The sequence below is a fragment of the Pyricularia pennisetigena genome, chromosome 3 (assembly GCF_004337985.1).
Source record: "Pyricularia pennisetigena strain Br36 chromosome 3, whole genome shotgun sequence".
Lineage (NCBI taxonomy): Eukaryota > Fungi > Ascomycota > Sordariomycetes > Magnaporthales > Pyriculariaceae > Pyricularia > Pyricularia pennisetigena.
The window spans coordinates 3,504,363-3,529,460 of record NC_043742.1 but is presented as its reverse complement, the minus strand read 5'-3'; the positions used below and the strand labels follow the sequence as shown (position 1 = coordinate 3,529,460).

The window sequence follows — 25,098 nt, the reverse complement described above, 5'->3', positions numbered from 1 at the left end:
TGGTGTACTTGCCTTTTGTTATCATGACGGACCGAGCCATTGGGTAACACCCCACCTTGTCACATCTGCCTACATCTAATTGTCTTGGGCAGGTGAGCAGTGCTAGGGCTAGGACTAGATCTGTTCTAATTAGCACGAAGCACTGCCGTCGGATATTATCGGTACGTCGCCGTCATCTAGAACCACGGCACAGCGAGATATACGACAGCAATTAATCATTTACGAATAATACGGCAATATCGAGTCCTGGAGTCACGTCCAAACCAGCCCGCCATGGAAGGCGACGTTCACGTTACACACGCGATACGTTGCTTGGCATGGTCACCATGGATGCGGGGGAAATCATGAGAAACTGGGGAATGTCACCTCCAACTTCAAACCCCCAGGGCCTTCATCTCGTCTTCGATTGGACGACGCAACAGAGGGTACCATTTTCCCCTTCTATACATTTCTTCTTTGTTTTTGACCCGACCCGAGAATGAGGTCTAGCCCTTACCTTATTTGGTAGGCAACATGCGAGTGTCGTTGCACTAGCAAGGTGACGACAGGCGCCTATAAGGGGAACGAGGACGCCGTCGCCGATCACTTTGTTCTTCCCGCCTTTTCAACCTCTCAGCAGCAAACCTCTTGCGACAGGGAATCAGCACAATATGGCATCAACCGGTGACGACAAGATGGCGGCGCCCTTGGGCGACGAGAAGCAGAAACACGTGCAGGCAGACTCTATGCCTGAGAATCAAGATGATGCCGGTCAGGCTGTGGCTCTCGCCGAGGATGTCGCTGCTGCTCAATACTCTCCCTGGACCCCCTCAATGTGGCGCCTCTATGCTGTTTTGGCCTGCGCCTACCTCTGCGGATGCCTTGTACGATACCCAAGCGATCATATCATATGCTGGCAACATTGTTTGCGTGTACTAACCCAGCCCCTAGAACGGCTACGATGGCTCACTCATGGGTGGTCTTAACGGCATGGACTCCTACAGGGACTACTTTGGAACACAGGTTGACGGCAGCAGCACCGGTCTAACCTTTGCAATGTACAACATTGGTGGTATCGCCGCTACCGCCTTCACTGGGCCTGTCAACGACTGGTTTGGTCGCCGCTGGGGCATGTTTATTGGTGCAGCTATTGTAAGTCTCTATTCAACTTCTCTATCCAACTTCACTATCCCTTCCACACACGTGACCTCAGTTTAACGCGGCTAACATTGATGTGCCTTTCAGATCATCATTGGTACCGGTGTTCAGGCACCTGCCGAGACCGGACAGAGATTCCTCGCAGGCCGTTTCATCCTTGGATTCGGTGTTTCCTTCTGCTGCGTGTCCGCTCCCTGCTACGTCAGCGAGATCGCGCATCCGATATGGAGGGGTACATTGACTGGACTTTACAACTGCACCTGGTACATTGGTGCCATCCTCGCCAGTTGGGTCACCTACGCAGTCGCACAAACCATGAAGGGAAGCCTGGATGCCTGGAGAATCCCGGTTTGGTGCCAGCTCGTCACCTCGGGCTTCGTCCTTATCTTTTCGCTCACGCTACCGGAGTCGCCCCGTTGGCTCATGGCCAACGATAAGTACGAAGAGGCTCAACGGGTTTTGGCCAAGTACCATGGCGAGGGCAATCCCGACCACCCTCTCGTGCATCTCCAGCTCAAGGAGATGATGACGCAGATCTCCCAAGATGGTTCCGACAAGCGCTGGTGGGACTACAGCGCTCTGTTCAACACCCGCGCTCACCGTCGTCGCATGATTTGCGTTCTTGGCATGGGGGTTTTCGGCCAGGCTTCTGGCAACTCCCTATCCTCGTACTACATGGCGGCCATGTTGCACACCGCCGGCATCAAGGAGGAGGGCCGCGTTCTTGCCTTCAACGCCACCAACCCGATGGTCTCCTTCATTGGTGCCGTCCTTGGTGCCCGTATGACTGACGTCGTCGGACGCCGCCCGCTGCTGCTGTCCACAATCGTATTCGCCTCGGTTTGTTTCGCCATAATCACCGGCACCACCAAGCTGGCCACTGAGGATCCCACCAACTCGGCAGCTGGCAACGCGACCGTGGCCTTCATCTTCATCTTCGGAGTCGTTTTCTCCTTTGGCTGGACGCCCCTCCAAAGTATGTACATCGCCGAGACTCTCCCGACCGAGACCCGGGCCAAGGGTACCGCGATCGGCAGCCTCGCCTCGGCCTGTGCCTCGACGATTCTTCAGTACTCTGCGGGACCTGCGTTCGAGAGCATCAGCTACTACTACTACATTGTTTTTGTGTTCTGGGATCTGTTTGAGGGTGTAATCATATACTTGTAAGAGACGTCTCCACCCCTTGTTGACTTGGGGTATACGACTTGTATAGCTGCTAACAAGTACTTTCTCTCTTCATAGCTTCTGGCCCGAGACCAAAGACCGCACCCTCGAGGAGCTCGAAGAGGTCTTCCAGGCTCCCAACCCTGTCAAGAAGAGTTTGGAAAAGCGAGATGCCCACACGGTTCTCAACACACTCAATGCCAACAACGACAAGATGTTACCTGTCTAAGCGTTCCACTGTTTAGGTTCCTAAACTGCCCCAGTGTGGGTCTATATGGTGGCGTTCTCCGCTGGCTGTTCATGTCAGCATTGACAAATCTTCTCCTGACGCTGTGGTGGTCTAGATGCAAGGTAGTTTGAATTTCTGGTTCTCTCTGCTCTGATCCAGTCATTTACTACAAAACTCAACTGATACATGGTCTTGTATGCATGGCTAGGTAGGATAATTTATTGAATTCAGCGTCCCGTGACAAAGTTCGTCAAAGGGAAATCAACTGCGAATTCGATTCATCCTATCCAATCAAAGGCGGGAGAGCTTTCTCCGCATCTCAATCTTGGCAACGAGCGGGGGTGTTGCTGCTGTGCTTGAACTACTACTATTTACTTCGTACAATTTGACTGGGTAACCTGGGAAAGGTTATATATTGCTTCTGCCCGGCAACCGAAAATATCCCGATCTTTGCCTGTTTATAGTAATGTCAATGACAAATTGCAGCAGGTTCGGGGATGATCGAGCTGGGTCAGATTGCTTTTGCCGTATCCCAATGCGAGCCTGGTTGGTCCAACGTTGGCTAATTTGTGCCTACCTACAATTTTTGCCCTGTAGCAGATAGCCAACAGGCAACGAGCTTACAAGCGCAATTGTCTGCCGCTTGCTGCTCTTCGGCCAAACATTGGACGTTAGAGATTCTTTGTTGGTTTTTCAAAGCAAAAACTCCTAAAATAAAACCCGCGGCCGCATCTCGGTCTGATTGAGCCGCTCGCCGGCCGTGCCCCTCCAAGTCGTCTCCGCTACGAGAGCAAAAGTCGCCTCCTCCAACACGACGACGAAGCGGGGCAAGGGTCGCAGAGATGTTTTGTTGCCCCGCATATTCTAAATGCCGTATTTCCCTTGGTGATGTGCCGCGACGGCAAAGCTGCACGTGCGGAACTTTCCTCTTCTACCTTTTTCTTGTCCCTCTCTTTGCTGTCTAGTATTTATTTGGATCTGCTCCTCACCACTACCTCTTTTAGACTTACCAACCAACGTCTTTAGGAAAGAAGCCAACAGCCCGACACACTTGAAGCAATCTACACAAGAATCCCAACTCAACACCTGGTACCAAACCCAAACATTAACAACAAGAAACCACCAACAAGAATGGCCCCTCCCTTTCGCGCCGAGCACGTAGGCTCCCTGCTGCGCCCGCAGGACCTGCTCGACGTACGCGCGTCCATCGCCGCCGGCGGCGATGACTCCAAGCTCGCGGACGTCGAGAAGGCAGCCGTCAAGGAGGTCGTGGACCTGCAGCGGTCGCTTGGCTTCAAGCCCGTGACAAGCGGCGAGTACGTGCGCACGCGCTTCTGGGGACTCATGTGGGACGAGTTCGAGGGCACCAAGCGTCTGCAGGACGCCGAGGCGTCCATGTTTAGGCTCTACCACCCAGACGTCGTGTCGCTCATCGAGCAGGACCGCAAGGTCATGCCCGGAGACAGCGTCATCGCCGGCGCCAAGCTGTCCCACAACAAGGACAAGTGCAAGAGCAACCTGCACGAGCTGAAGCTGGTCCAGGAGAACACGCCCAAGGAGGAGTGGGGGAACATCAAGCTGACCATGGTGAGGATTGATGAATCCACTGCGGATATTTGTTGACGATGAAGCTGCAAGCCATGTCAGGATACTCGCCTGTTTTGCTAATCTGTGCCACCGCAATAGATCACCCCGGCCTGGTTCCACATGAGATACAAGCAGGGCCGCGCCTACACACCCGAGGCGTACGCCAACGACGCCGAGTACTTTGCAGATGTGGCCAAGGTGTACCAAGAAGAGCTGCAACAGCTGTACGACGCCGGTCTGCGTAACGTTCAGTTTGACGACCCTGGCCTGGCTTGTAAGTTGGACTTGCTTTTTTTTTTTTTTTATCCCCTTTGATCTTTGACTTCATCAAACTCACCTATACTCTTTATCAGACTTTTGCTCCCAAAAGTTCCGCGAGGGTTGGGCCGAGGACAAGGACAACATCGGCGAGGTGGACGACCTCCTGGACGCCTACATCAAGCTGTACAACGACTCCATCTCCAAGCTGCCCTCGGACATGCACACGGGCGTGCACCTGTGCCGCGGCAACTTCATCGGCGGGCGCCACTTCTCCGAGGGCTCGTACGACATCATCGCCAAGAAGCTGTTCCAGAACCTGAACGTCAACACCTTCTACCTCGAGTACGACACGCAGCGCGCCGGCGGCTTCGAGCCGCTCAAGTATTTGCCCAAGGACAAGAACGTCGTCGTCGGCGTCATCTCCACCAAGCTCCCCGGGCTCGAGGACAAGGACGAGGTCAAGCGCCGCATCCACCAGGCCGCCGACTTTGTGGCCGAGGGCAGCGGCCAGACCCGCGAGGAGGCCCTCAAGCGCATCTCGGTCAGCCCCCAGTGCGGCTTCAGCACGCATGAGAGCGGATACCCGCTCTCCATCGATGAGGAGAAGGCCAAGCTGAAGCTGGTCCGCGACATTGCCGATGAGATCTGGGGCGAGCCTTAGATGAGGTGGTTGTTGTCGGCTACGAATTTCTCGAGACTTTTTGGATTTTGCTTTTCTTTTCTGGGTCTGTTTCAGGGACATTCTTGTGCAAATTGGTGTGGTACATATCAGTCTGTTTTTTTTTTTTTTTTTGTTTTTTTTTCCTGTCCTGGTTTACTCTCAGGGCGAAGCGTGGTGTTGGGTGCATTCAACAAGAACGGAACAGGGCTGCTGATGGTGTGCGACTCGATGCTGGCCGGGCTTCATGGATTCAACTTCCATGATCTCAAGTCATCGCATCTGCAGGGCAGCGGGCGAGTCGAGGGTAGTAATGAAGGCCATCAACAGGGCGAAAAATAAGAAAAACAAGAGCCGCGCGGTGTGGTTCTCGGATTAAAAAGGGCTTTAACGTGATATGAAAGACTGCATGCGAATGAAGGAATATTACTCTGATCATATGGACCCTTGTTAGGCTCACAAACTGTTTGCTAGTGCAGGGATGATCTTGACGACCACGTTCCGTAAGATACATTTCTTGGGTGTAGCAGCCATCACCGCCAAGATACGTCAGCTTTGGCTGTTGTCAAGATGTCAACTGGTGAATGAGAGAAACAAGAAGTTTTATCTTCTTTCTCATAAGGCCGAATGCATAATATACATGTCTTTGATCTTGCATGTCAGAGCTTACCTCGAATTTTTCTGGTTGGTAGAATGCAGATGAGCCGCTTTTCATATTTCACAATCCTGCAAATCGGCACGGCTTGAAAGGAAGGCCCTGGCTTCCCTGTTCCTGATTTGGTGGATTTTATTTCCAACAATGTTGAGGCAACTTGACTAGAAAAAGAAACTTCACTTACCAAGCTTGCAACTGCTGGATTTGTGAGACGGTATGCCCAGAAAATACATTCAGTCTTTTTGCCTTGGTCTCTGCAAAGATTTAGAGACGCTCTCTGCTACTTGCTTAAGCTCGTGAGCGACTTTTCATGCGCATAAACTGCTATCCTGAGTTGACCTTGTTGTCTTTTATGCCATGCAAGTCACTTGCAGTGATGAGACAAATCATTTTTGACTGAATATACTGTCATATGCCGCAGCCATCCCACGCTGGATTAATTCGCCTGGTCTAATCTTATTCGCAAGTAATATTGCAACACATCATAATTTCATATATTCCTATATTCATATTCCATGATGAAATCAAAGTTTTGCCATTGAGAGATTATCTGCCGGCATGGCCGAGTTGGAAGCGCATTTTCCAGTGATTCTTAATAAAAGTTGAATTCTGGAGCTTTGAATCACTACTCAGACTTCGTAATGTAGCGACGGTTACAGGCTTACGGCCGTATATTCCCAATCTCAAGACAACCTCGAACAAAATATAGAGCAATACTAGACTTGGGCAAACCATAGTCAAGATCAAATTCCTCAGGATAAGCAATTGGCGAATAAATTTCCCTGTTCAACAATTTCTTTGAAATTAGGCACTCTCGTTGTCCGTTATTAAACAAGATGGGCCTAAACAGCTTTGACCTGTTCTACGGTTTCCCTTTCGAGGAATAGTTCCATAGTTAGCGCAGCAGATGTGAAACCTAGTGATTAAATGTCGAAGGTATTTCCATGGCAATTATGACTGGTATGATTAACCACTGTCTCCGTTGATTTTTTGATAATACAAGATATCAATAATTTTAGTTGCAAAATCGACAGCAAATGTGGCACCAATCCCGACACTCCATCAAAATATGAGGTTACGGTCAAGGTGTAGCAAAGAGAGTTAGGCGAATCTGAAATGAAAACTGAACATGTATCTCTATTTAATATTATAAGGTTCAAACCTGGTAGTTTCTCATTTTTCTCTCTATTATTAATGCTTCCCTTTTCGTGCCTACTATGGGTATCGATTCCCCAACAAGTTCACAAGTACCACATAATGAGAGGACGACAGGCGATAGAGAGAGATATGCGCATCTTGATGGTATTTATTTGACTTTTGGTACGTGCATTTCTTTGCCCCGGCCATTATTGTTATGACTATTCATGAATTCCATATTCGAAACGACCACAACTTTAGAGCACGTGAAATACAATAGAATCGTAGACGTGCATCCGCCATGCGCATGAGAGCAAGCAAAGCAGCCAGCATTGATCATGGGGTCGCCAAAATCGTCAAAATCGTCCAATCCGCTCAAGACCTCCGCCTCGGCTCTCAGTCCCGATGCCTACCATTGAGCCTCTGCATGACAACCTCCCACCAGTCCGCAACGTCCGTTCCAAACCCCAGGCCTTGGAGCAGCAGACGCCTCGCATCCGCCATGCCGCCGGTCTCTTCCAAGCACTCGCAAATGTCATCCAGCAGGGCGGCATATTGGAAATCATCCGACGTCTTGGAAAAGTAGACAACGGCGAGACACGTTTCTGCATATCCCCGCAGCAGCGCCATGTCCAGCGTCCCGGGCAGGTATCGAAACTCGACCATGTTCTTCTGCCTGGGCGACGGCGACGACCCCGCGCCCGGCTCGACGAGGTGGCTGCGCAGGACCAGCCGTGGCGCGCTCGTCGACCGCACCAGCTCCTGCAGCCGCCCAAACTCGCACGTCCACATCCAGTTGATCACCTGCAGGTCCCGCCCCGCCGCCGCCGTGCCGAGGAACCTGTCCAGGGTGGCGTCGATGGGCGCCTGCGGGATGGCCAGCGTGGACACATGGTCGCGGAGGCTGACGAACGGCGCGTCGTCCTGGAGGCTGCGCCACGACGGCACAAACATGGAGCACACGATCGGCTCGACCAGGTACATGAAAATGTACAGGCGGCGAAAGACGGTGGGTTCCCACACGTCGCTGCCCATGTTCAAGCCGACCCAGAACGACGTCGTCGCGTTCCTCGGGATGTGCGTCCTCAACGGCGGGACGTTGCCCGTGCGGCCGGTCGTCCTCCCCCTCAACGAGTCCACCACCAGACGGCAGTGCTGCTCAAAGTCGCCAAACACCCTGTTACCCATGCACAGCCGGCCGCTGATCTTGATGCCGGTCCAGGGACCGCCGGTGCGCGGCGCCGGACCCAGGTGGGGCGCGAGGTCCACGAACCAGAGGAAGTCGTCGGGGTGGACGGACGCAGGGCCGGCGATGCGACGCAGCTCCCAGATGGTCACGCCCTCCGTGCCGGGAGGGCGGACGGCGGCGCCGATTTGGATTTCGCCGGCGTGGTGGTGCAGTACGTTCTCGACGCGGCGGACGGCGTGCTCGTGCGGCGGGCTGCCCGCCTCGAGAAATTCGACGCCGAACTTGAAGATTAGCTGTCGCGCGTCGGCCGGACGGGCCATCCGGGGCGCTTCGCCAGGACGATTCGAGTGGCTCGGCGGCGTCGGGTGAGGGTTGGGCTGAGCTGCAAGCAAGGATGGTGGCGGGCGAGTCGAGGGCAAAGCCGGATTCGTGGCTGCTGTGCTGGGGGCTGGTGTGTTTTCCGTCAGCCAGCTGACTGTCTCGTCCAGGAGACGGCCGTAATCTAGATCTAGGCGCAAGTCCATTGTTATTGATAGCCACTGGTCTCTGGATATCCCACAAGGAAGAAGACATGGCACTTGAGCACAGGCTTTTCTAGACATCTGCGATCACCGATATATGAATTTATTCATACTCAGGATTCCTCTTTCGAATACGTTTGTGACAGTACTTTTACTTGTGATGCCCCTAAAGCACAGGAGTCAGCGGCGAGGTTACCTGGGCGTCCATTCTTTTTTCAACCAAAAGCGTCCAGAAAGAATATCGCTATTCCAAATGAAAGAAACAGCAAAAAAAGCTCCTAGGTATCATTGCAAACGGGTAACTCGCAAGTAGGCAGACTTTTTGCATGGTTAGTTATCAACTTACCAAGGTATCCAGATTTGCCGTCAATGTTTTTACTCTCATAATATGTTTTTAGAGATAGAGCTTGGTACTTCTGTCTGGATGATTCACTTCAGGCCGTGACAATCTCATTTTCCAAAGGGCCCTCAATAATTCGTCCTGTTTTTACTTGATCGCTTTTATGTGCTGTGATGAAGCAGTGTGATTGCCCAGAGTCTTTTTCACTAACGCTGTCGAACTCCAAAAGAACACGGCCACCGAGCTGAGGGCTCAGAGCATAGATACTAGCGGCTCCACCGCTCTCTTGTCCTAAACCTACAGCGGATAGTTGGATTTGTTGTCATTCCTAGTGGCCTCGATAGGGGCCCTCGGGTTCCATCACGTGGCTCACCGCGCCTCTTGGCGAGGCCCATTGTTCATGCCAACGGCCGCAACGTACATATGCCGCCCCTCAATAGCTCCTTTGTATGCTTCAAAAAATATTATTTCCCACCAAAGTAATTCTGCAGGCTTTTCGAAACAGAAAACGACTTCTCTGAGCCACACCCGTCTTATACCAGCAAATAAGAAAACGAGAACAATGTTGCAGTACGAGCCCCTCATCGGGAGCGATATTCGCCTTTTGCAACTACGCCCGCTCGACCCGTGTGACAACGGTCTGGTCTATTGTAAGCTCGTTCAGGCGCCTCTGGAATCTGTTCGGTCAAAGTACAAAGCTCTATCCTACGCGTGGGGGGATGCAAAAGTCAGACGCACCATCTCGATCAATGGCGAAGAGGTTCAGGTCAACGCTAGCCTGGAAGAGTGCCTCCGCCAGTTCTGCCAGCCGGATCAAGACGACCTGCCGTATCACCTCTGGGTGGACGCGCTGTGCATAAACCAGGCGGACCTGTCGGAGCGCAGCGCGCAGGTGATGCGGATGAAGGATATCTACTCGGCGGCCGAAGAGGTGCTTATCTGGCTGGGTCCCGAAGGCGAGCACACGCGGGCCGCGATTGCCTGCTTTGAGACGATTTGCTTCGAGACCATGTGCATCGGCCAGAGGATGCGGAATGACGGCAATCTAGACAGGCACTACTTTGAGGTTGCAGCGGATCAGTGGAAAACCGTTGCCATGCGAGGTGCAGATTCGGAAGAGATGAGAGGAATGTTCGATTTGCTGACACGAGACTGGTTTTGCCGCGTGTGGATTCTGCAGGAGCTCAGCATGGCGCAGCAGGCGACGTTCGTCTGTGGCGTCATGCGTACGGATGTTGGAAACCTTTGGGTTCCGGCAATGGGCTATGTATTGGCCACGATGGTGGATGATATGGCCGAGTCGGGTTGGGATAAACTCCAGCAGAACATCCCGATCTTTTACAACAGGAGGTGTATGAACTCTCTGTGCATGTTATTGAAGTTGGTAGACTTCGATTTGTGCGAGGAATACCGGGGACGACGTACCGTACACGACTATAATTTTGATGGTGTCGACGTGTTCCAAGTCCAGGGGTCACGCGTTCTCGGAAGTCTGGAAGCCTTGCTGCTCGAATTACCTTTGCAGCTTGCCACTGACCCACGAGATAAGATCTATGGAGTCCTTGGGATAAGCTCCGATTTTGCACAAGGTGGAATCGTCCCAGACTACGCTTTGCCGGTAGCCACAGTGTTCATGGATGCCGTCGCGAGCATGTTGAGGCAGAGCAGTTCTCTGTACCTGCTGAGCGGGTGTGATATGAGCCTGCGCCAGCACAGTATGGTTAAAGAGCACATTCCGACATGGGTGCCGACGTTATGGACTATTAATGACCAAGATGCAAAGATGATGCCCATACCTATCGAGACGCACATTCCCGGTTCGCCAAAAACACCAGCTTACACGGCATCAGGAGGACTTGCTCTGTCTTCGCACCCTTGGCATGTGAACTTGGAGCTGGCACGTTTGAGTCTTTCGGGGATTGTAATCGACAGCGTCAAGCGATTGACCGAGATTATTGGGCTAGAATTTGATACCAAAAGAATGAATGACACGGAGCTTATCAATCGGCTTGCCAACGGGAGGCTCGACGAGCTGGTGTTGGACCAAAACGCCGAGTATCCCTTGACAGGAGAAAAGGCATGGGAGGCAGGGGCGATAACAATGACGGCAAATTATCCCAAGCGTCGGGACATGCTGGCCGAGGAAATTCCCAATGCCTTCAAGCCGGTCGAATGGCCCCCGATTCTGCATGAGCAAGGCGATCGGCGCGTTTGGTGCTTGGGTAAAGACAACATGATGGGCGCAGTGGTGATGCAATATTGCTCAGATGGGAGGCTGGCCGAGTCTTGCAATGGGTGGTTTTGCTTGGTTCCAAATGACACCAGAGAAGGAGACAAAATTGCAATGCTTGTCGGCGGGGCAACTCTTTGCGTCCTGCGACCACAAGATGATGCCCGGTCGGGAGTTCATGATAAAACATGGCAATTGGTGGGCGCAGCCTATGTCCACGGGATGATGGATGGCCAAGCGTTTGGCCTAGGGGAGGTTGGCGAGATTGTACTGGTCTGAAAGAAAGCTGCTGCTGTCATGGGAATAAATCTATGTATGGTATGACATGTAGTTTGTCTCTATAGAGAAAAGTTAGTATTGGATGATGGCAGGGAAGATGATTCGGTCTTGGGTCAGAATCCAGAAAAAGATAAAGAAAACTTGCCGATCGTCACTTGGTGCAAAAGGTTTCAGTCGACTGAAGTTCGACTTTTCCAAACGACCTCTTTACTGCAATCCTAATTTTGTCATTTGTGGTTGAACATGTCGAGCTGTTCGAGTTCGAACAAAGTCTTCAGCATTCTCTTGGTTCTGTCTAGTCTAGACCCAAGTTCGAGATGAGGGTTGCACCCGGTGACGAATTGTGGGCAGATTGCATCCATGCAGTGCAGTCTGGACTTGGACCACCCCACTTTTACAGCCAATGGGGGGCGTATAGCAGCGACCTGGCAGGCGCTTTGCAGGTTGCGACTTGTCACAATGTCGCTGTAACTTCTTCCTCTCGCTTCCCTACACGAGCCCAGAACAGGTGATTTTTTCTCGCCGGTGGAAGGCTTTCACCCCCCTTCATGCGTGATTGAGCCGTTGATCCATGGCATTTTCTGAGGCTTTGCCAACATGTTAACCCAAACAACAGCTATTAACGAGCGGTCAAAAAAGCTTGTCTGCATCCTATCGCTGTCACCGTTGGTTCTAGATGAAGAAAGTAGGATGCGCCGATACGGTAGCTCCCGTGAGGCCAGGGAGGCCACGGAGACGCACAACACCACCTGCACTTGGCAACATGCCTAATCTGCCTAGAATGTAAACAGAATAAAAGGCCTCAGGTTTGGCCTATGTCAAAGGGTTAGTCGGTGTCTTGTTTCGTTACTGTTCATCAGCCATAGCAGCACCTACCTACTCAAAACACTACACATCATCGTTAGCATCGACGTTGCCGCCATTCAAACTATACCATGGCAGCATACTTTTCTTCATCAGACCATCTTCATGACCCTGTTCATGACCCCACGCACGAGACTCTCCACCTCCTCAGTCCAGCCCACACTCACCACGGGGACAGTCCAGTCTTCCTGACGCCCTCTCCATCAATGTCTTTTACCACACCCCACAAACCCGCATCTCCCCACAGCCACCACCAGGTCGATCAAGCGGTCCATTCCATCCTGGACCACCACGTCGAGAACCAACTGCCGCCGTACCCACCCATCTCCACCCGCCGGCTCGCCTTTGAGCGCCACCGGCCCCTCTGGCTGCGAGAGTGCATCGCCGAGGCCACCGGCGTCTTCTTCTTCGTCTTCGCCGGCCTTGCTTCCATCGCAACCTTTACCCTGCACCATGCAACCGACAAGAACTCCGCGGCCGGCTTCGGCTCCATCTTCCAGGTCGGCTGGGGCATGGGCATGGGCGTGGCACTAGCCATCATCACCTGCGCCCCGACTTCAGGTGGTCACTTCAACCCGGCCATCACCCTCTGTCTTGCCATCTGGCAGCACTTTTCATGGCGCAAGGTGCCGCGCTACATCATCAGCCAGATCTTTGGCGCGTTCCTCGCCGCCCTGACCATTATGGTCCTGTACTGGGAGCAGATCCAGGACTTTGCCGCCACGCGTAGGGCTGCAGGCCTGCCGCTGGTCGGCGCGCATACCCCCGCGTCCATCTTCTGCTCCTACCCGCAACAGAATCAAAGCCTAGGCTTTGTGCTGATCATCGAGTTCGTCGCCGACGCCTTTATTGCCCTTGTGGTCTGGGCCGCCCTCGACCCGTCAAACCCATTTGTCTGTCCCGCCGCTATTCCCTTCATCGTTGGCATAGCCTACGCCGACATGATCTGGGGCTTTGGAGGCGTCACGCTCAGCACCAACCTCGCGAGAGATCTGGGCGCCAGGGTTGTGGCCGGCATCCTCTTTGGCGGCGAGGCATTTACATACCACGGCTATGCGCCCATTGGGATGCTGGTTAACATCCCTGCGACGTTGTTCGGAACCGCAATATACGAGTTTGCTTTCAGAGACAGCCTGATGGTTGTCGGCAAGGGCCATGCCAACGCCGAGGGCGGCGACGCAGCACTATACGAATACTTTAGGAAAGCCAAGTTGATTGACGAGGAGCAGGGCATCAAGGCATAAGAGACCTTGTCACGAGTGATTACTTTCCAAACGTCCTCGTGCTATAATATACTGGTTTTAATAAAGAGGAGGTACAGAACAACACCACTTACTTGTATTTGTCACCGGAGTTTTAGGATTAAAAATAGAAGCATATTCAGGATTTGAGTTCAGAACTTTTTAACAGCAACTTCTCATACTGGACATCAGAAAAAAAAAAGAAACGAAGATTAATTGACAAGTATCAAGAAAACATAAAGGCCAATAAAGGGGCATGGGATCGTGAAATGCGAGACAGTCGCCGAGCTAGCCTCCGGAAGGGCCTCGTCCCTCCCAATCCTGCCTAAAACGGTTGGAGGTTCATCCGCTGACAACAGAGAAAAAATAAAAATAAAAAAACAAATAGGGAAGGCAAACGAGTAAAGAGCGATTGATCGTCGGGCTGCTCCCTTCTAGCGCTGACAATTGGGATGCCAAATACAGACCCATGCCACCCCTAGAAAGCTCGCCGGCAGCCGGGGATATTTGTCAGTAACGTCGAGCCAGTGCTGACCTCTGGGCGAAAATAGAGCCAGAAACAACAACAAAGGCGCTAGCACCCCCCCCCCCTATCAAGTTAATCGCCGTCATCCCGGGCAATGTCAAGCCGCAAACGTCATGGGCCCACGGAAATCCCACCCCTCCCCCCAACCGCGTCCAACCAGGCCGGGGGCCCGTTTTTGCTTACAACCACGCTCCGCAATCTCGGGCTGTGAATTCCAGGCAGCAGTTGAAACGCACCCTGCAAGTTTTGCCGCTGGGCGCGCAGATGCACCAATGCAAAACGCAGCACTTTTTTCGTTCTTTATTTATTTATTTTTTTGATGCTTCGCTAGGATTACAGTCCTTCCAGCTAATCGACTTGGCGCGTTTATATCCTTAATTTCGCCCCCCCTGGATCCGATCTCCTTTTCGGCTGCCACGGCATATCTCCCGTGGGATGTGGTGGTAAGGATGCGCGCTTCTTGTTCTGCGGCTCCATCCCTCAGATAATATGCAATTGTCGGTTTTCTTTTCTTTTCTTGGTTGCCGTCAGATTTTGGGATCTTGGCTAGAGATGGCGGCCTGCAGGGAACAAGCTAATTTTTTTTTCCCAACCCGTCCAATGTCAGCCTCAGCCAGGGTCAGGGGACGACATTTTGCACGATGATCTGTGTCAGGGAATGAGGAGGACAGGATTATATTACATAGAACACCCGTTCCCGCGAATCGAAACCAGATTTCCCATATCGTTTGCGTCGGAACACTCAAAAGGCCATCCGACCTTGATCAACTCTTGCAGATCCCTCACGCCATCTACAACAATCATCCCTGGGCAAAGCAACATCAACCCTTCTGCCAAAAGGAAAGAAAAGGAAAAAAAGAAGTAACGCATATCCACATACCAAAAGGAACAAAAGGGCAACAATGAAGACGGACTGGCCACGCGCTTTCCCTGCCTTCCTGCTCAGCCTGGGATGGATGACAAGCGCAACCGTGGTTCCCGGCGACTTTGAGCTGCGCGTCATGGTCATCGGCGCCTCCATCTCCGCCGGCCAGACCGGCGGCGGGGTCCTGACCAATGGCTACCGCAAGCCCCTGGCGGGCCTGCTGGTCAACGATGGCTGGGAGGTGGACTACGTAGGGACGAGGAGCAACGGCGACATGGAGAATAATGTAAGTGTATCTGTGTTTTTTTTTTTTTTTTTTTTTTTTTTTTACAGTCTATGCATTATTTTACAGTTTTCACTGTTGCAACAACAGAACAAAAAAAGAAACTATTCAGCTATAGCTGACACATCCGTCCCCTCTACAGAAACACGAAGGCTACCCAGGCATCCGCACCGAGGCGCTGGCGAAACAGACGCGCGAAAAGGGCGTCGTGGAGCAGTTCCTCCCGAACCTGCTGCTGCTCAACGTCGGCACCAACGACTGCTCGCAGCGCGTCAACGCGACCGAGGCGCGCCGCATCTACACCGCCATGATCGACGCCGTCTTTGCGCCCGCGGGGCAGGAGAGCCGCTTCCTGATCGCGTCGACGCTGCTGCCGCGCCGGGAGCAGGACGCCGGGCTGCAGAGCTGCACGGCCGTCTTCAACGACGTGGTCAGGGATCTGGTCCTGACCCACCCCATGAGCGCACGGCTGGGCCTCGCCGACATGAACACGGGCTTCATCACGGTCGACGACCTGGCGCCTGGCGATAACCTACACCCGAGCGAGGAGGGCTTCGTAAAGATGGCCGACGTTTGGCACGACGCCATCGTCACCAACATGGATAGGCTCACCCCTCCTGAATGAATTGAGTCGAAAGCGTCGTGTCTTTTGTGTAAATATCAGTGTAGGATTCGAGTTTGTTCTCTTAAGATAGCTAATTAACAATGATCCGAACCTTGGTCCTTCCAAGGTTGATAAAAAATACAAACCACGGCAGTGCAGGCCTATTCTCATGTTGATTAAGCATGCAAAATCAGGACATTGCAAGTCCGTTCGACCCAATCGGGAAAAAAAAAAGAGTACCGTAGTCTCCGCCTCGCAAAGCCGCCTTAGAAAATATGTTATGAGAAAAGATACACAATGCTCAATCAAATTGACTGCGCAAGCCGGCCTGGTAATATGATGAAAAAGAACAAATTACAATGTCTCCATGTGATTGCTCTCGTCAATGTCGGAAAATAGAGCCTCGAAAATCTTGGCAGTAAACCATGCTCATTGCTTAAAAGTCGCAGAAACACTGAAGAAATCATGAAACGCTGAAGCATCTCGGTTTCAGCCCAGCTTCTTCAGAAGGTGGTCTTGCAATTTCCGTGACCACCCTGGGCCCTGCGTCCAACCTCAGTACCAGCGTTGCGGATGACAAGGTCACGGTCAACCACATCCTGGCCATCGTCGTCAGTGAATGCAGACATGTCAAGGGCGCCGGGCCCGTTGATGTCTGTGGATTCCACACCCAAAGTAGAAGGCACGGTCGACTGTTCCTTAGCAGTGGATGAAGTTGTCGAGGCCGGCTCTCCAACAGCAGACATCTGTACACCAGGAGAGGTCCTGCCAACCAAGCTGACTCTTCCAACGACAGTCGATCCTCTGACCGAGGACCGGCCTCGAGAACGCCGCTCGAAAGTATAAGACTGTCCGACCAAGGGCGAAAGTCCGCAAGCCGCCATGAGTGCAGCTTCTCTTTCATTGGCCTCGCATTGCTGCCTTCTGAGGTCCATTTCAACCGCCTTCTCCATGATGAAGTTGGCAGCGGCAAGAGCGCCGTTGATCACATTCTCCGAGTAGCCATGAGGGTTGATGGGAGTCGGATGGGGCCTGGAGTCACGGCCGGCGGGCGATGGCATCCTCGTGGTAGGGGGTGTAAACATGGCCTGCTCCTCATCGTCGTCAACATCATAAGTGGGGGGAAACTCGGGAGTAGGAGGGGCAGGTGTGCCCTGAACCGTCGTAGCGTTCTCGTCATCTGTGGTCCAAGACGCAGGGGAGCCAGGACGCGTGCTTGTGGCTTCGGTCGAAGACGGAGAAGAGCTTTGTTCAGACTCTTCCTCGACTTGCTGCTCTGACTGCCCGTTGGACTGCTCATCAGTCTGCTCATCCGTCTGTTGCTGAGCTGCAAGAGCCACCTCTGCCTCATACTCGTCCTCGAGCTCTTCTCTCATCAAAACTGTGAAAATACTCATATGCTCCCACAGCGAAGGGCTCAGGACACCAACCTCCTGCCAGGCAAAGCGGACAGTTCGGGCATCGGTGGGGCCATAGAACTGCTCGGCGATCGAGCAAGTGACAAGGGCAAACTTGGAGAGACTGCACTTCGCGGGCACGGCCCTGCAAGTCATTGCAGCCCACCAGATCTGGCCGGCCTTTTCCCAGACGTAGCCACCAAAGGCCAGAGCGACAATTGCAAAAGCACGGTTCGGGATGCCCGTGTTGACGTGGTTGCCCTTGCGATGGTCGATGATGCCGGGAGGGGTGGTATCGTGGACGTAGTCTCGCATGTGAATGGGTTGAGGGTCCTTGCCCTGTCAAGTGGTCAGCTCTGACCAGGATCTGAGATGACGAGTGAGGGCAGAATGAACTTACCAGGCGAGGGTCGTTGTATGCAGTTCCCGGCGTTCTCACATCTCTGATCGCAATGTCGTCGTGGCCAGGCATGAAGCATTTGCGGCCGATGCCCCAGTCGCCATCGCGAGCAGTGAGACGATCCTGCCACATCTTGGCCATGACGCCCATCACGTCGCCAAAGTGCTCGGACAGGCAGCCCGATTCGCCGACAGGGTCGAGCGGAGCGTAAGTTTGACTGATGTAGTGCTGGATCAGATGAGTGACGATCTCAATGGAGTTACCGGGGTCGACGAGAACGTCTCCCATGATTCTTCCCTGACCCTTGTTGCAGATGTTTGTGCCTTCCTGCCACACTATGTCGAGGTTTTCGCCCTTGAATTTGAATTCGAGCCGGTAAAAGGCGCGGATCTCGGTCAACAGAGGGGCTTCCTTGATGGGGTTGACGAGAGGATGGGGGTAGATGGTGCCCGAAGGCTCCGGGAGGGAGGGGTCAGATCGTCGCCGGATCTCATAGGGAGTTGGGTGGCAGATGTGAGGGTCTCTGTTCTGTCCGAGAGCCCTGCGAGCAGCCATACGAGTCTCTTCGTCAAAGCTCGAGCTGCCCGAGACGTTGGTGATGACAACCTCTGTGAGGCTGAAAGAGCGACACATGGTTTCCTTGTGTAGGGTTTGATTTCTTTAGATGACAATCTGATAGGTGGTGATGACAGGTTGCGACACGGCTTGGGATAGGTGATGTTTGTGTAGATGTGGGGACGGTAGGATGATTTCTTTCGAAAAGAGGAGAGAGAGAGAGAGAGAGAGAGAGAGAGAGAGAGAGAGAGAGAGAGAGAGAGAGAGAGAGAGAGAAGTGGTGGGACAAAGGGTAGAATAATTGGGAGATTTGACGACTTTTGATAACGGCAGAGAGCCAGACTTGCAAATTGGGAAGGCGCTCCGTGGTTTCCTAAACGGATTTCCTTGCCATTCGGCCGGTTCATAAAAGTCCACGGTAACTACTCGCTGCATGGGGTCTCTACTTGCTAGCAAGGAACTGAGCTGCGGGCCAGCTTGGATAGATAGAGAACCGCTAGCAACTTTCTTTCACTATTGCCTCGGTGTCCATGATTGCCATTTATCTTCATCATTGATCAATTCAATCACCAAGATTACTTTCGAGTACAGCCAGATCCTCCGTCCTCCTCTCCATCACCTTGTATACCACTCCTCGGCCAGCTCTCACCCTCAACTCACTTCATTACTGCCCAAGCCTTGGGCAATACCTTGGCCCCACCTTGTCCCCAGTCCTCCTCTACTTGATCTCCCCAAATAGATCCACACGTTATATACACTGTCCCCTGCCAAAATTACTGCAGCTCTTTCCTGATTCCAATGATCGTGAAGTTAGTCACATTTGCATCAAGGCATCTATCTCAAGGAGGTCTATCCCCGAGGACAGTTGAAAAGAACGTACGGTACAAGGCAATTAGATGTGATCCATCGAGATTGGTCGAGTGCCTATCGTAGTCACTAGCATGTAGTCTCGTAATGTAAACTAGCAGTCCGCTATACTGAGGTTGTCCCCTCTATTGAGCTCTATTGAGGTTTCCCTGGTCATCGGCAGGTACGGATGGCTCACACTCTCAGACCCTGCATATCATGACGTCCCATGCCTTGTCTTGTGGAACGTCTACCTGCAAGCTGGCTGGGCGACAGCAAGACGGGATGGCGTGTAAACTGGCAAGTCTGTCATGGGTTTACCAATGGCTAATTCTGGGATCTCATCATCATTCAAGCGCAACGGATGAAGTACGGGCTTCTTTGGCTGTGCCATAAAGCTTAGAGGTTCTTTTGAGCTTTCTGCTGTTATGTGTTGGTCGCAGACGGGGCGTTCTGGCGGAGGTTGGGGGCGAGCTGGGCGGGTTTGATTTTGGCATGATGGACTTTGATCACTGCAATTTCAATTTTGGCTGACATGTCCAAATATCTAAAGGGAGAGTCTTTGACGAGCCAATCAACAGACTCATACCCAGTTCAAATGTATCATTGAGTCTGGCTTTGGTCTTTGTCTCTCAAGCACTACCCGAGACTTGGATAATGACCGGTCTTCTTGTGCGATGAACAACGAAAGGAAAAGTTGGCAGCAGATTATGGGCATTTTCAAGTAAACAATTTAACCAGAATTCCATATTTCCATGTACCAGGGCAACATGGTTACTTCAGAGTCTCTTTTCAAAGTAGCTATAGAAACGGAATCTTTCATATGCACTCTTGAGTCTTATGTACACTTGAAGTCTCTTGGTGTTTTCACTAAATTGGGACACAAGCTTACAAGTGCAAGGTCCAGCCACGGAAGCACATCCCTTAGACTACCGACACATGCAGGGTTCGAGGTCAAGATTTCTACTAGCCCCAAAGCCACCTCCCGATTAACTCGATCTCTTGATCCCTCTTAGCCCTACAATCCGCCTTCATGACATTGTCGAAAGGCGCTAAAATCTTGGCCTCCATATCGAAAGCGTGCACCGCATCGGGCGCGAGCAACCACCTGACCTCCCGTCCGTCTTCGGTCTTTTGTATCCAGTGGTAAGCCTCGTCGTCCAGGACAAGCCTGTGTGGTGGCTGCACCTCCGGCCGTCCAACCTGTTGATCATGTCCGGGCACCGGCTTCCGGGCCAGCCTGCATGCCAATCTCCATGCGCCGTGCGCCAGGAGGTCCATCTCGGCCGCGATGATAAACACGCGTTTCGGCAAGGACGACGCGGGGAGGACCTCTCCACTGAGGAGCGGGTCCGTCAGGTCCTGACCGACGGGGATGTAGCTCCAGTTAAAACAAGCAAACATGTATATGAGGAAGTCGCTGCGGCGGGCTCGGAATCCTTTCAGCTCCGGTTTGTATCTCCTCAGCCGTACTTTGACGTCCGTCGGGGTTGCGAAATCGCACGCCGGGTATACGGGCACGATGGCCTGGATCCTGGAGCGGATCTGGGGTAGCTGGCTTACGGCCAGGGTAAGGCTCCCGCCGGCGGAGAAGCCAGCGACGGCTACACGGTTGGGGTCGATGTGGCGAGCCAGGTCTTTGTGGTCGTCGAGCACCGTGGTGATGAGGGCCGCGACGTCATGGATCGGTGTGGGGAAGGGGTGTCTGGGGGCTTTTCGGTAGTTGAGAGCGATCACGATCGCCGAGTGGGTATTGCTGAAGTGGTGGTTCCAATCATCATTAAAGTCCGGGATGCCCACGACGAACCCACCACCGTGGATGGTGAACAGGCATGGCAGGGGGTTTCCTTGGGGGTTGACGTGGTCGTAATCCTTGGGGAAGAAGACCCTGGAAATCGAGCAAGGGTTCAGTCAACATGTGCCCGCTGCCATGACTAGGTAGACTAGGTCGGTATATGGGGTAAATGAACACTTCCCAGCCAGGATACGTATGGGAAGGATGCTAGGCTAGGCTCCATTTGAAGTACTTACCGAATCGGAAGCCCAGGCCGTGACTGATACTTCTTTATCAAGGTCGGGTGGAACGGCTGGGGGAAAATCCTGTCAACGGCCGGTTTCAATGTCTTCACGGCGCTCATCGAGCCGCTGAAAGCCATTGCCTGCATCCAGCACACTATCCTCTTTACCAGTGGAAGTCTCGGTTGAAAAGGCCCGGCTGATGCGCTTGCAGATGTTGGCCCATTGGTGGCCTTGGTTGCGGTGGTCGTCGACATGGTTGATGCGGTCCTCGGTTCGTTGGCCTCTTCTACAAACAAACTCGACACCAGACTGCTCGAGGCATAAGAAAGGACAATAAAAGAGGAAACAAAGGCGAAATCGAGACACAACTGGGGCTTTGTAGATGTTGGAGCTGAGCTCTTTCAGCTCGTACCCCGCATGATTGGAGGATGGCCCTTGTGGGTTGGTGTCTTCGTCCAAGGTTTGACACATGCGAGCCTCGGAAAAGAAGCGATTCGGCAATCGCGCATTCAGCATGCAACAGATTTAGCTCTGTGCGCCAAAGTCGGACCCCAGTCCATTTTACTGACTCCAACTGACAGCTTTGAAGGCCAGGACAAGTGATCCCATACCGACAGAAATTTATCTGTACAGGCATTCAGATGAACAGTAAACATACGCTCTCCGAAGCAGGGACTTTGTAGCAAGACAACTTTGGATTTTCGGCAGTTCACATTACCGGTTTTTTTTTTCTCTACTCAACTCGACTCCTGCTGACTTCGCATCCCGATGAGACGCTTGACTTTCCATACTGGGGTCATACGACAATGAAAATTTCAGGTTCGTGGTAGGAAGCGCCCTCCCCATCCATGGCTCCGTGCAAACAAGCCTCGCCCACCAGCTCCATCGTTGCTGAATCGGGGTCTAAACTCTGCCGCAGCAGGAACGGCGTCCCGACACCATGGAAAATGCAAACCACATCATTTACAAGTGTGTTCGGCGGACAGATTGCAACCCGCCCGTCCTCGGTCACGCACAATACTCGTCCAGCACAGCACATCATCCTCGCAGCATTCCACTCCATTGCCGTCCGCAGCAGTTGATCCTCTGTAACTGCCGAGTCTGAAATTATCAGCCCGACCAGCTGCAGCAGAACACCTAGCCCAGTCTCTTCGTCGCCCAGCAATCCCTGCGTTACATCCCGAAGTTCCTCCAGCGCCTCCATGGCGGTTCTGTTACCCTTGGTGCATTCCACAGACAGACAGCGCATCGCCATCACCTCCCAGACCCGGCACGCTTCCCCGAGAGAATCAGATGCATGACGCGCAAACTGCTTGTCCCCGACACACGATCGCCAGAAGACCTCGTGCAGTCTCTGACCGGTGGGATATGGCCTGCGTGCCTTGAAAAGTACTAATACGCAAGACCGAAAGTGATTCAGGAGCATGTCGGCTGTAGAGGTCGCCTCGTCTTCCTCCGGGCCATAGTGCTCGATGTATTTCAACATTAGTCCGACGTCAGCGATGCGGTCGAACCGGGTACCTCGCATATGCATCACGTTGGGGTCCGGGAAAGATATGTCAAGTGCCGATCCGCCCGATGGGTTGAATTGAAACGCGTGGGAGAGACGGTTGAAGTGCTGCTGGTATGTCCAGGTCCCCGCCCGCTTGCCCTGGCTTGTCCAGTCTGGAACCCAGCTGGGTAACCCTGTCCCTAATATGTTATTCTACCTGATTCCGGCGTACGACAATACTTCATTGCAGCTCTTGCCTTCGTCCAAAGTTGTAAATCAGTCCGCAGGCAACTGTCGCGAATACGCCTTCGACACTCTTGCTATAATCTGGCTTCAGCCAACCATGAACAGGGTCTTCGGGATCCAAGAGGCCCAGAAAAGCACATACGAAGTCCAGCGGCTCGGTGGCACCAGAGCTTTCCATCATACTCAGCAGAGTTGGCAGACGCCTCGACGCGCTCTGTGGATCCGGAATTCCTAGATAGCCCATAAAGACGACATCCAACAACCCCAGTGGGAGCTTCAACGCCTCGGCCGCGATGACAGAGACCATATTGGACCAGCTGAGCGTCGTCATCGATGTGAGTATTGTGACGGTCTCCGGGTGCACAGCCAAAGAGACTTCCTGTATAGCCCAGATGCGGAAAAATCAGGGATGACAGAAAACGGCACAGGGCTGTCGCGCTCTAGGTCGTTCCGAACTTGATCTTGTGCCACAGACCGACGAGCATCTTGCAAGCACCCCATGGCTGTGATATACTATCCAGCCAGACGGTCACGTATGTCCCGCATCAGTGTGATCTGAGATCCTTTCTCATAGGCGTCGCGCCGGTTGATGCAGATGGAGTCGATCCAGAGATAGCGCGTTTGGTAGTAGCTACTGAGCTGGTAAAGAGCGGGCAGAACGGTAGGTGATAGATGAAAAACTCTACTGTCGATGCAAATTGGCTCCGAATGTTTTCCAGGCACCCAACGATATGAGATCGCTTCGTATGCTGGACAGGGCGTGAGCTCCTGCTATAGAGTCAACAGTGAGGCATCGTGGCCTCGACAGCGCAAAGCCAACCAACAGCGTAGCTCCTGTCGTCGAGGTGAGGGTTTTCCATGACAGCCCCAGCAGTCTGGTCGTCAAGCTGCTGGTAGCGCAGAGCAACAACGAGGCCCTGGCACCACGCCGTAGTCCGGTTTCTATATTTGATCGGGGCATTTGGGATCCGACAGGGGTGTTATGAGGGATCTAGACGATATATTGAAGCAACATTAACATACTTGTCGGCTTGTAATTTACATTTTGAACCTTTTCTTCAACCCATCGCCCTTTGGCAACACGGCCAACTTCTCTCTAGGCCACTAACGGGTTGGCTCAGCTGATCCTCGTCATCAACTCAGCCGCACCGAATTTGGGCTTGGTTTCGGGAGACCCCGCAGGTACCCTTCCTTGGCTTAAATCTACTTGTGCAAGAGGTAACAGGAAGTAACAGCTACTATACTCTGTTGTATTGTCGCCTAATCCTAACCACAGGTTTTACATTGAAGAAAAAGAATCATGTGACTAGTAAAGACTGAAGAGATGAAACACAGGGAATGGAGAATGGGGCATTGTTTAATACACACCAAGACTGCCTAGCCCGACTAGGTCTAGTCTAGACCAAGATAGTCCAAATCTAGGTCGATGCGGTACTCAAATCCTGACTGCGATTCTGTGTTCACTTTGCCAAGCGCGCAGTCCTTGCTACCCCGCTGTCTATCACCCTTTTCTGAGTCGTCTGCTGTGCTTCTGCAATGCCCTATCGTTACTGCTGACTATTGCAGCCTTCCCGGAATCTTTGTGTTCCCATTAGGTATTCCACCCTACACCCTCCCGCGAGCAAATCATTCCTCTTGCGGAAGCTCATTAAGCCGTCAATCGGGGACTTAACCACCATGATAACCTTGCAGGTGGTCATAACTGACGAAGGCAAGACAACACAACCAGCATAGCTACTTGGACTCAATGAGGATGCTTGACGACTGGAGTATGTACTTTACCATAAACAAGGTGTAGCCTTCATTTCTCTTGTGCAATTAGTAATGATTAAAAGAATAAAAACCCACCAGTCAGCCATCGCAACGCGAACGGTTCCCATATTCTTGGCCCAGGTTTTAAATAATCGTTTGACTTGCCCAGCATTCTTTTCTTGCAAATCAAGTGCCTCATGTGATCCAATTTTTTTTTTTTTTTTTTTTTTTTTAGCATCGCATCTAGGTCGTCCAGAAGAGCTTGTCCCCATTCTCGACAACGGAACGGCGTTGCGGTAGATACCCCTGCCCACACTGCTTTAAGCATTGCCCCTACCTGCACCCCAGGCCGGGATGATGTCTTGGTGTTTTTCCTCGAATGACAAGCCATGCTCGCTACCCAAAAAGCTCCCACCTGGCCGTCCCGGATAGATAAATGAGCATGCAATTGTACCTGCATTTTCCGCATGAGGCTAGGGACAAACGACGAAGCAAGATTTTGCCTCCACTAAGAAACGAGGATTTGGTCGTTTCAGTGTAGATTTGGACGGATGAATTTGGCGAAAGCAGGCCTCTGTGGGGAAATTTGATATCTTGCAGATGCACTGCCGATAGAAGCAA

At 52.5% G+C, this 25,098-nt stretch overlaps 10 protein-coding genes across 10 annotated transcripts; 5 read left to right on the top strand and 5 right to left on the bottom strand.

Annotated features, from left to right (window-relative positions):
• Nucleotides 1-650: 650 nt before the first annotated feature.
• On the top strand, nucleotides 651-2,530 carry PpBr36_02707 (uncharacterized protein; the record flags this gene model as incomplete). Its single annotated transcript, XM_029889885.1, has 4 exons — nucleotides 651-863; nucleotides 931-1,131; nucleotides 1,225-2,300; nucleotides 2,380-2,530. 4 exons carry the CDS (start codon nucleotides 651-653, stop codon nucleotides 2,528-2,530), a joined length of 1,641 nt encoding a protein of 546 aa, XP_029754309.1.
• Nucleotides 2,531-3,661: 1,131 nt separating this feature from the next.
• PpBr36_02706 (uncharacterized protein) lies at nucleotides 3,662-5,039 on the top strand (the record flags this gene model as incomplete). Its single annotated transcript, XM_029889884.1, has 3 exons — nucleotides 3,662-4,117; nucleotides 4,217-4,391; nucleotides 4,471-5,039. The coding sequence occupies 3 exons, from the start codon at nucleotides 3,662-3,664 to the stop codon at nucleotides 5,037-5,039; spliced, it is 1,200 nt and encodes a 399-aa protein (XP_029753386.1).
• Nucleotides 5,040-7,224: 2,185 nt separating this feature from the next.
• On the bottom strand, nucleotides 7,225-8,541 carry PpBr36_02705 (uncharacterized protein; the record flags this gene model as incomplete). Its single annotated transcript, XM_029889883.1, has 1 exon — nucleotides 7,225-8,541. One exon carries the CDS (start codon nucleotides 8,539-8,541, stop codon nucleotides 7,225-7,227), a length of 1,317 nt encoding a protein of 438 aa, XP_029754310.1.
• Nucleotides 8,542-9,440: 899 nt separating this feature from the next.
• Nucleotides 9,441-11,387, top strand: PpBr36_02704 (uncharacterized protein; the record flags this gene model as incomplete). The annotated part of the gene is made up of 1 exon (XM_029889882.1): nucleotides 9,441-11,387. The coding sequence occupies one exon, from the start codon at nucleotides 9,441-9,443 to the stop codon at nucleotides 11,385-11,387; it is 1,947 nt and encodes a 648-aa protein (XP_029753387.1).
• A 935-nt stretch (nucleotides 11,388-12,322) lies between these two features.
• Nucleotides 12,323-13,495, top strand: PpBr36_02703 (uncharacterized protein; the record flags this gene model as incomplete). The annotated part of the gene is made up of 1 exon (XM_029889881.1): nucleotides 12,323-13,495. The coding sequence occupies one exon, from the start codon at nucleotides 12,323-12,325 to the stop codon at nucleotides 13,493-13,495; it is 1,173 nt and encodes a 390-aa protein (XP_029754311.1).
• Nucleotides 13,496-14,920: 1,425 nt separating this feature from the next.
• PpBr36_02702 (uncharacterized protein) lies at nucleotides 14,921-15,791 on the top strand (the record flags this gene model as incomplete). Its single annotated transcript, XM_029889880.1, has 2 exons — nucleotides 14,921-15,169; nucleotides 15,309-15,791. 2 exons carry the CDS (start codon nucleotides 14,921-14,923, stop codon nucleotides 15,789-15,791), a joined length of 732 nt encoding a protein of 243 aa, XP_029754312.1.
• Nucleotides 15,792-16,273: 482 nt separating this feature from the next.
• PpBr36_02701 (uncharacterized protein) lies at nucleotides 16,274-18,200 on the bottom strand (the record flags this gene model as incomplete). The annotated part of the gene is made up of 2 exons (XM_029889879.1): nucleotides 16,274-17,506; nucleotides 17,568-18,200. The coding sequence occupies 2 exons, from the start codon at nucleotides 18,198-18,200 to the stop codon at nucleotides 16,274-16,276; spliced, it is 1,866 nt and encodes a 621-aa protein (XP_029754313.1).
• Nucleotides 18,201-19,934: 1,734 nt separating this feature from the next.
• PpBr36_02700 (uncharacterized protein) lies at nucleotides 19,935-21,241 on the bottom strand (the record flags this gene model as incomplete). The annotated part of the gene is made up of 2 exons (XM_029889878.1): nucleotides 19,935-20,856; nucleotides 21,000-21,241. 2 exons carry the CDS (start codon nucleotides 21,239-21,241, stop codon nucleotides 19,935-19,937), a joined length of 1,164 nt encoding a protein of 387 aa, XP_029754314.1.
• Nucleotides 21,242-21,783: 542 nt separating this feature from the next.
• On the bottom strand, nucleotides 21,784-23,226 carry PpBr36_02699 (uncharacterized protein; the record flags this gene model as incomplete). The annotated part of the gene is made up of 3 exons (XM_029889877.1): nucleotides 21,784-22,692; nucleotides 22,784-23,104; nucleotides 23,140-23,226. The coding sequence occupies 3 exons, from the start codon at nucleotides 23,224-23,226 to the stop codon at nucleotides 21,784-21,786; spliced, it is 1,317 nt and encodes a 438-aa protein (XP_029753328.1).
• A 12-nt stretch (nucleotides 23,227-23,238) lies between these two features.
• PpBr36_02698 (uncharacterized protein) lies at nucleotides 23,239-23,686 on the bottom strand (the record flags this gene model as incomplete). Its single annotated transcript, XM_029889876.1, has 2 exons — nucleotides 23,239-23,410; nucleotides 23,454-23,686. 2 exons carry the CDS (start codon nucleotides 23,684-23,686, stop codon nucleotides 23,239-23,241), a joined length of 405 nt encoding a protein of 134 aa, XP_029753329.1.
• Nucleotides 23,687-25,098: the final 1,412 nt, after the last annotated feature.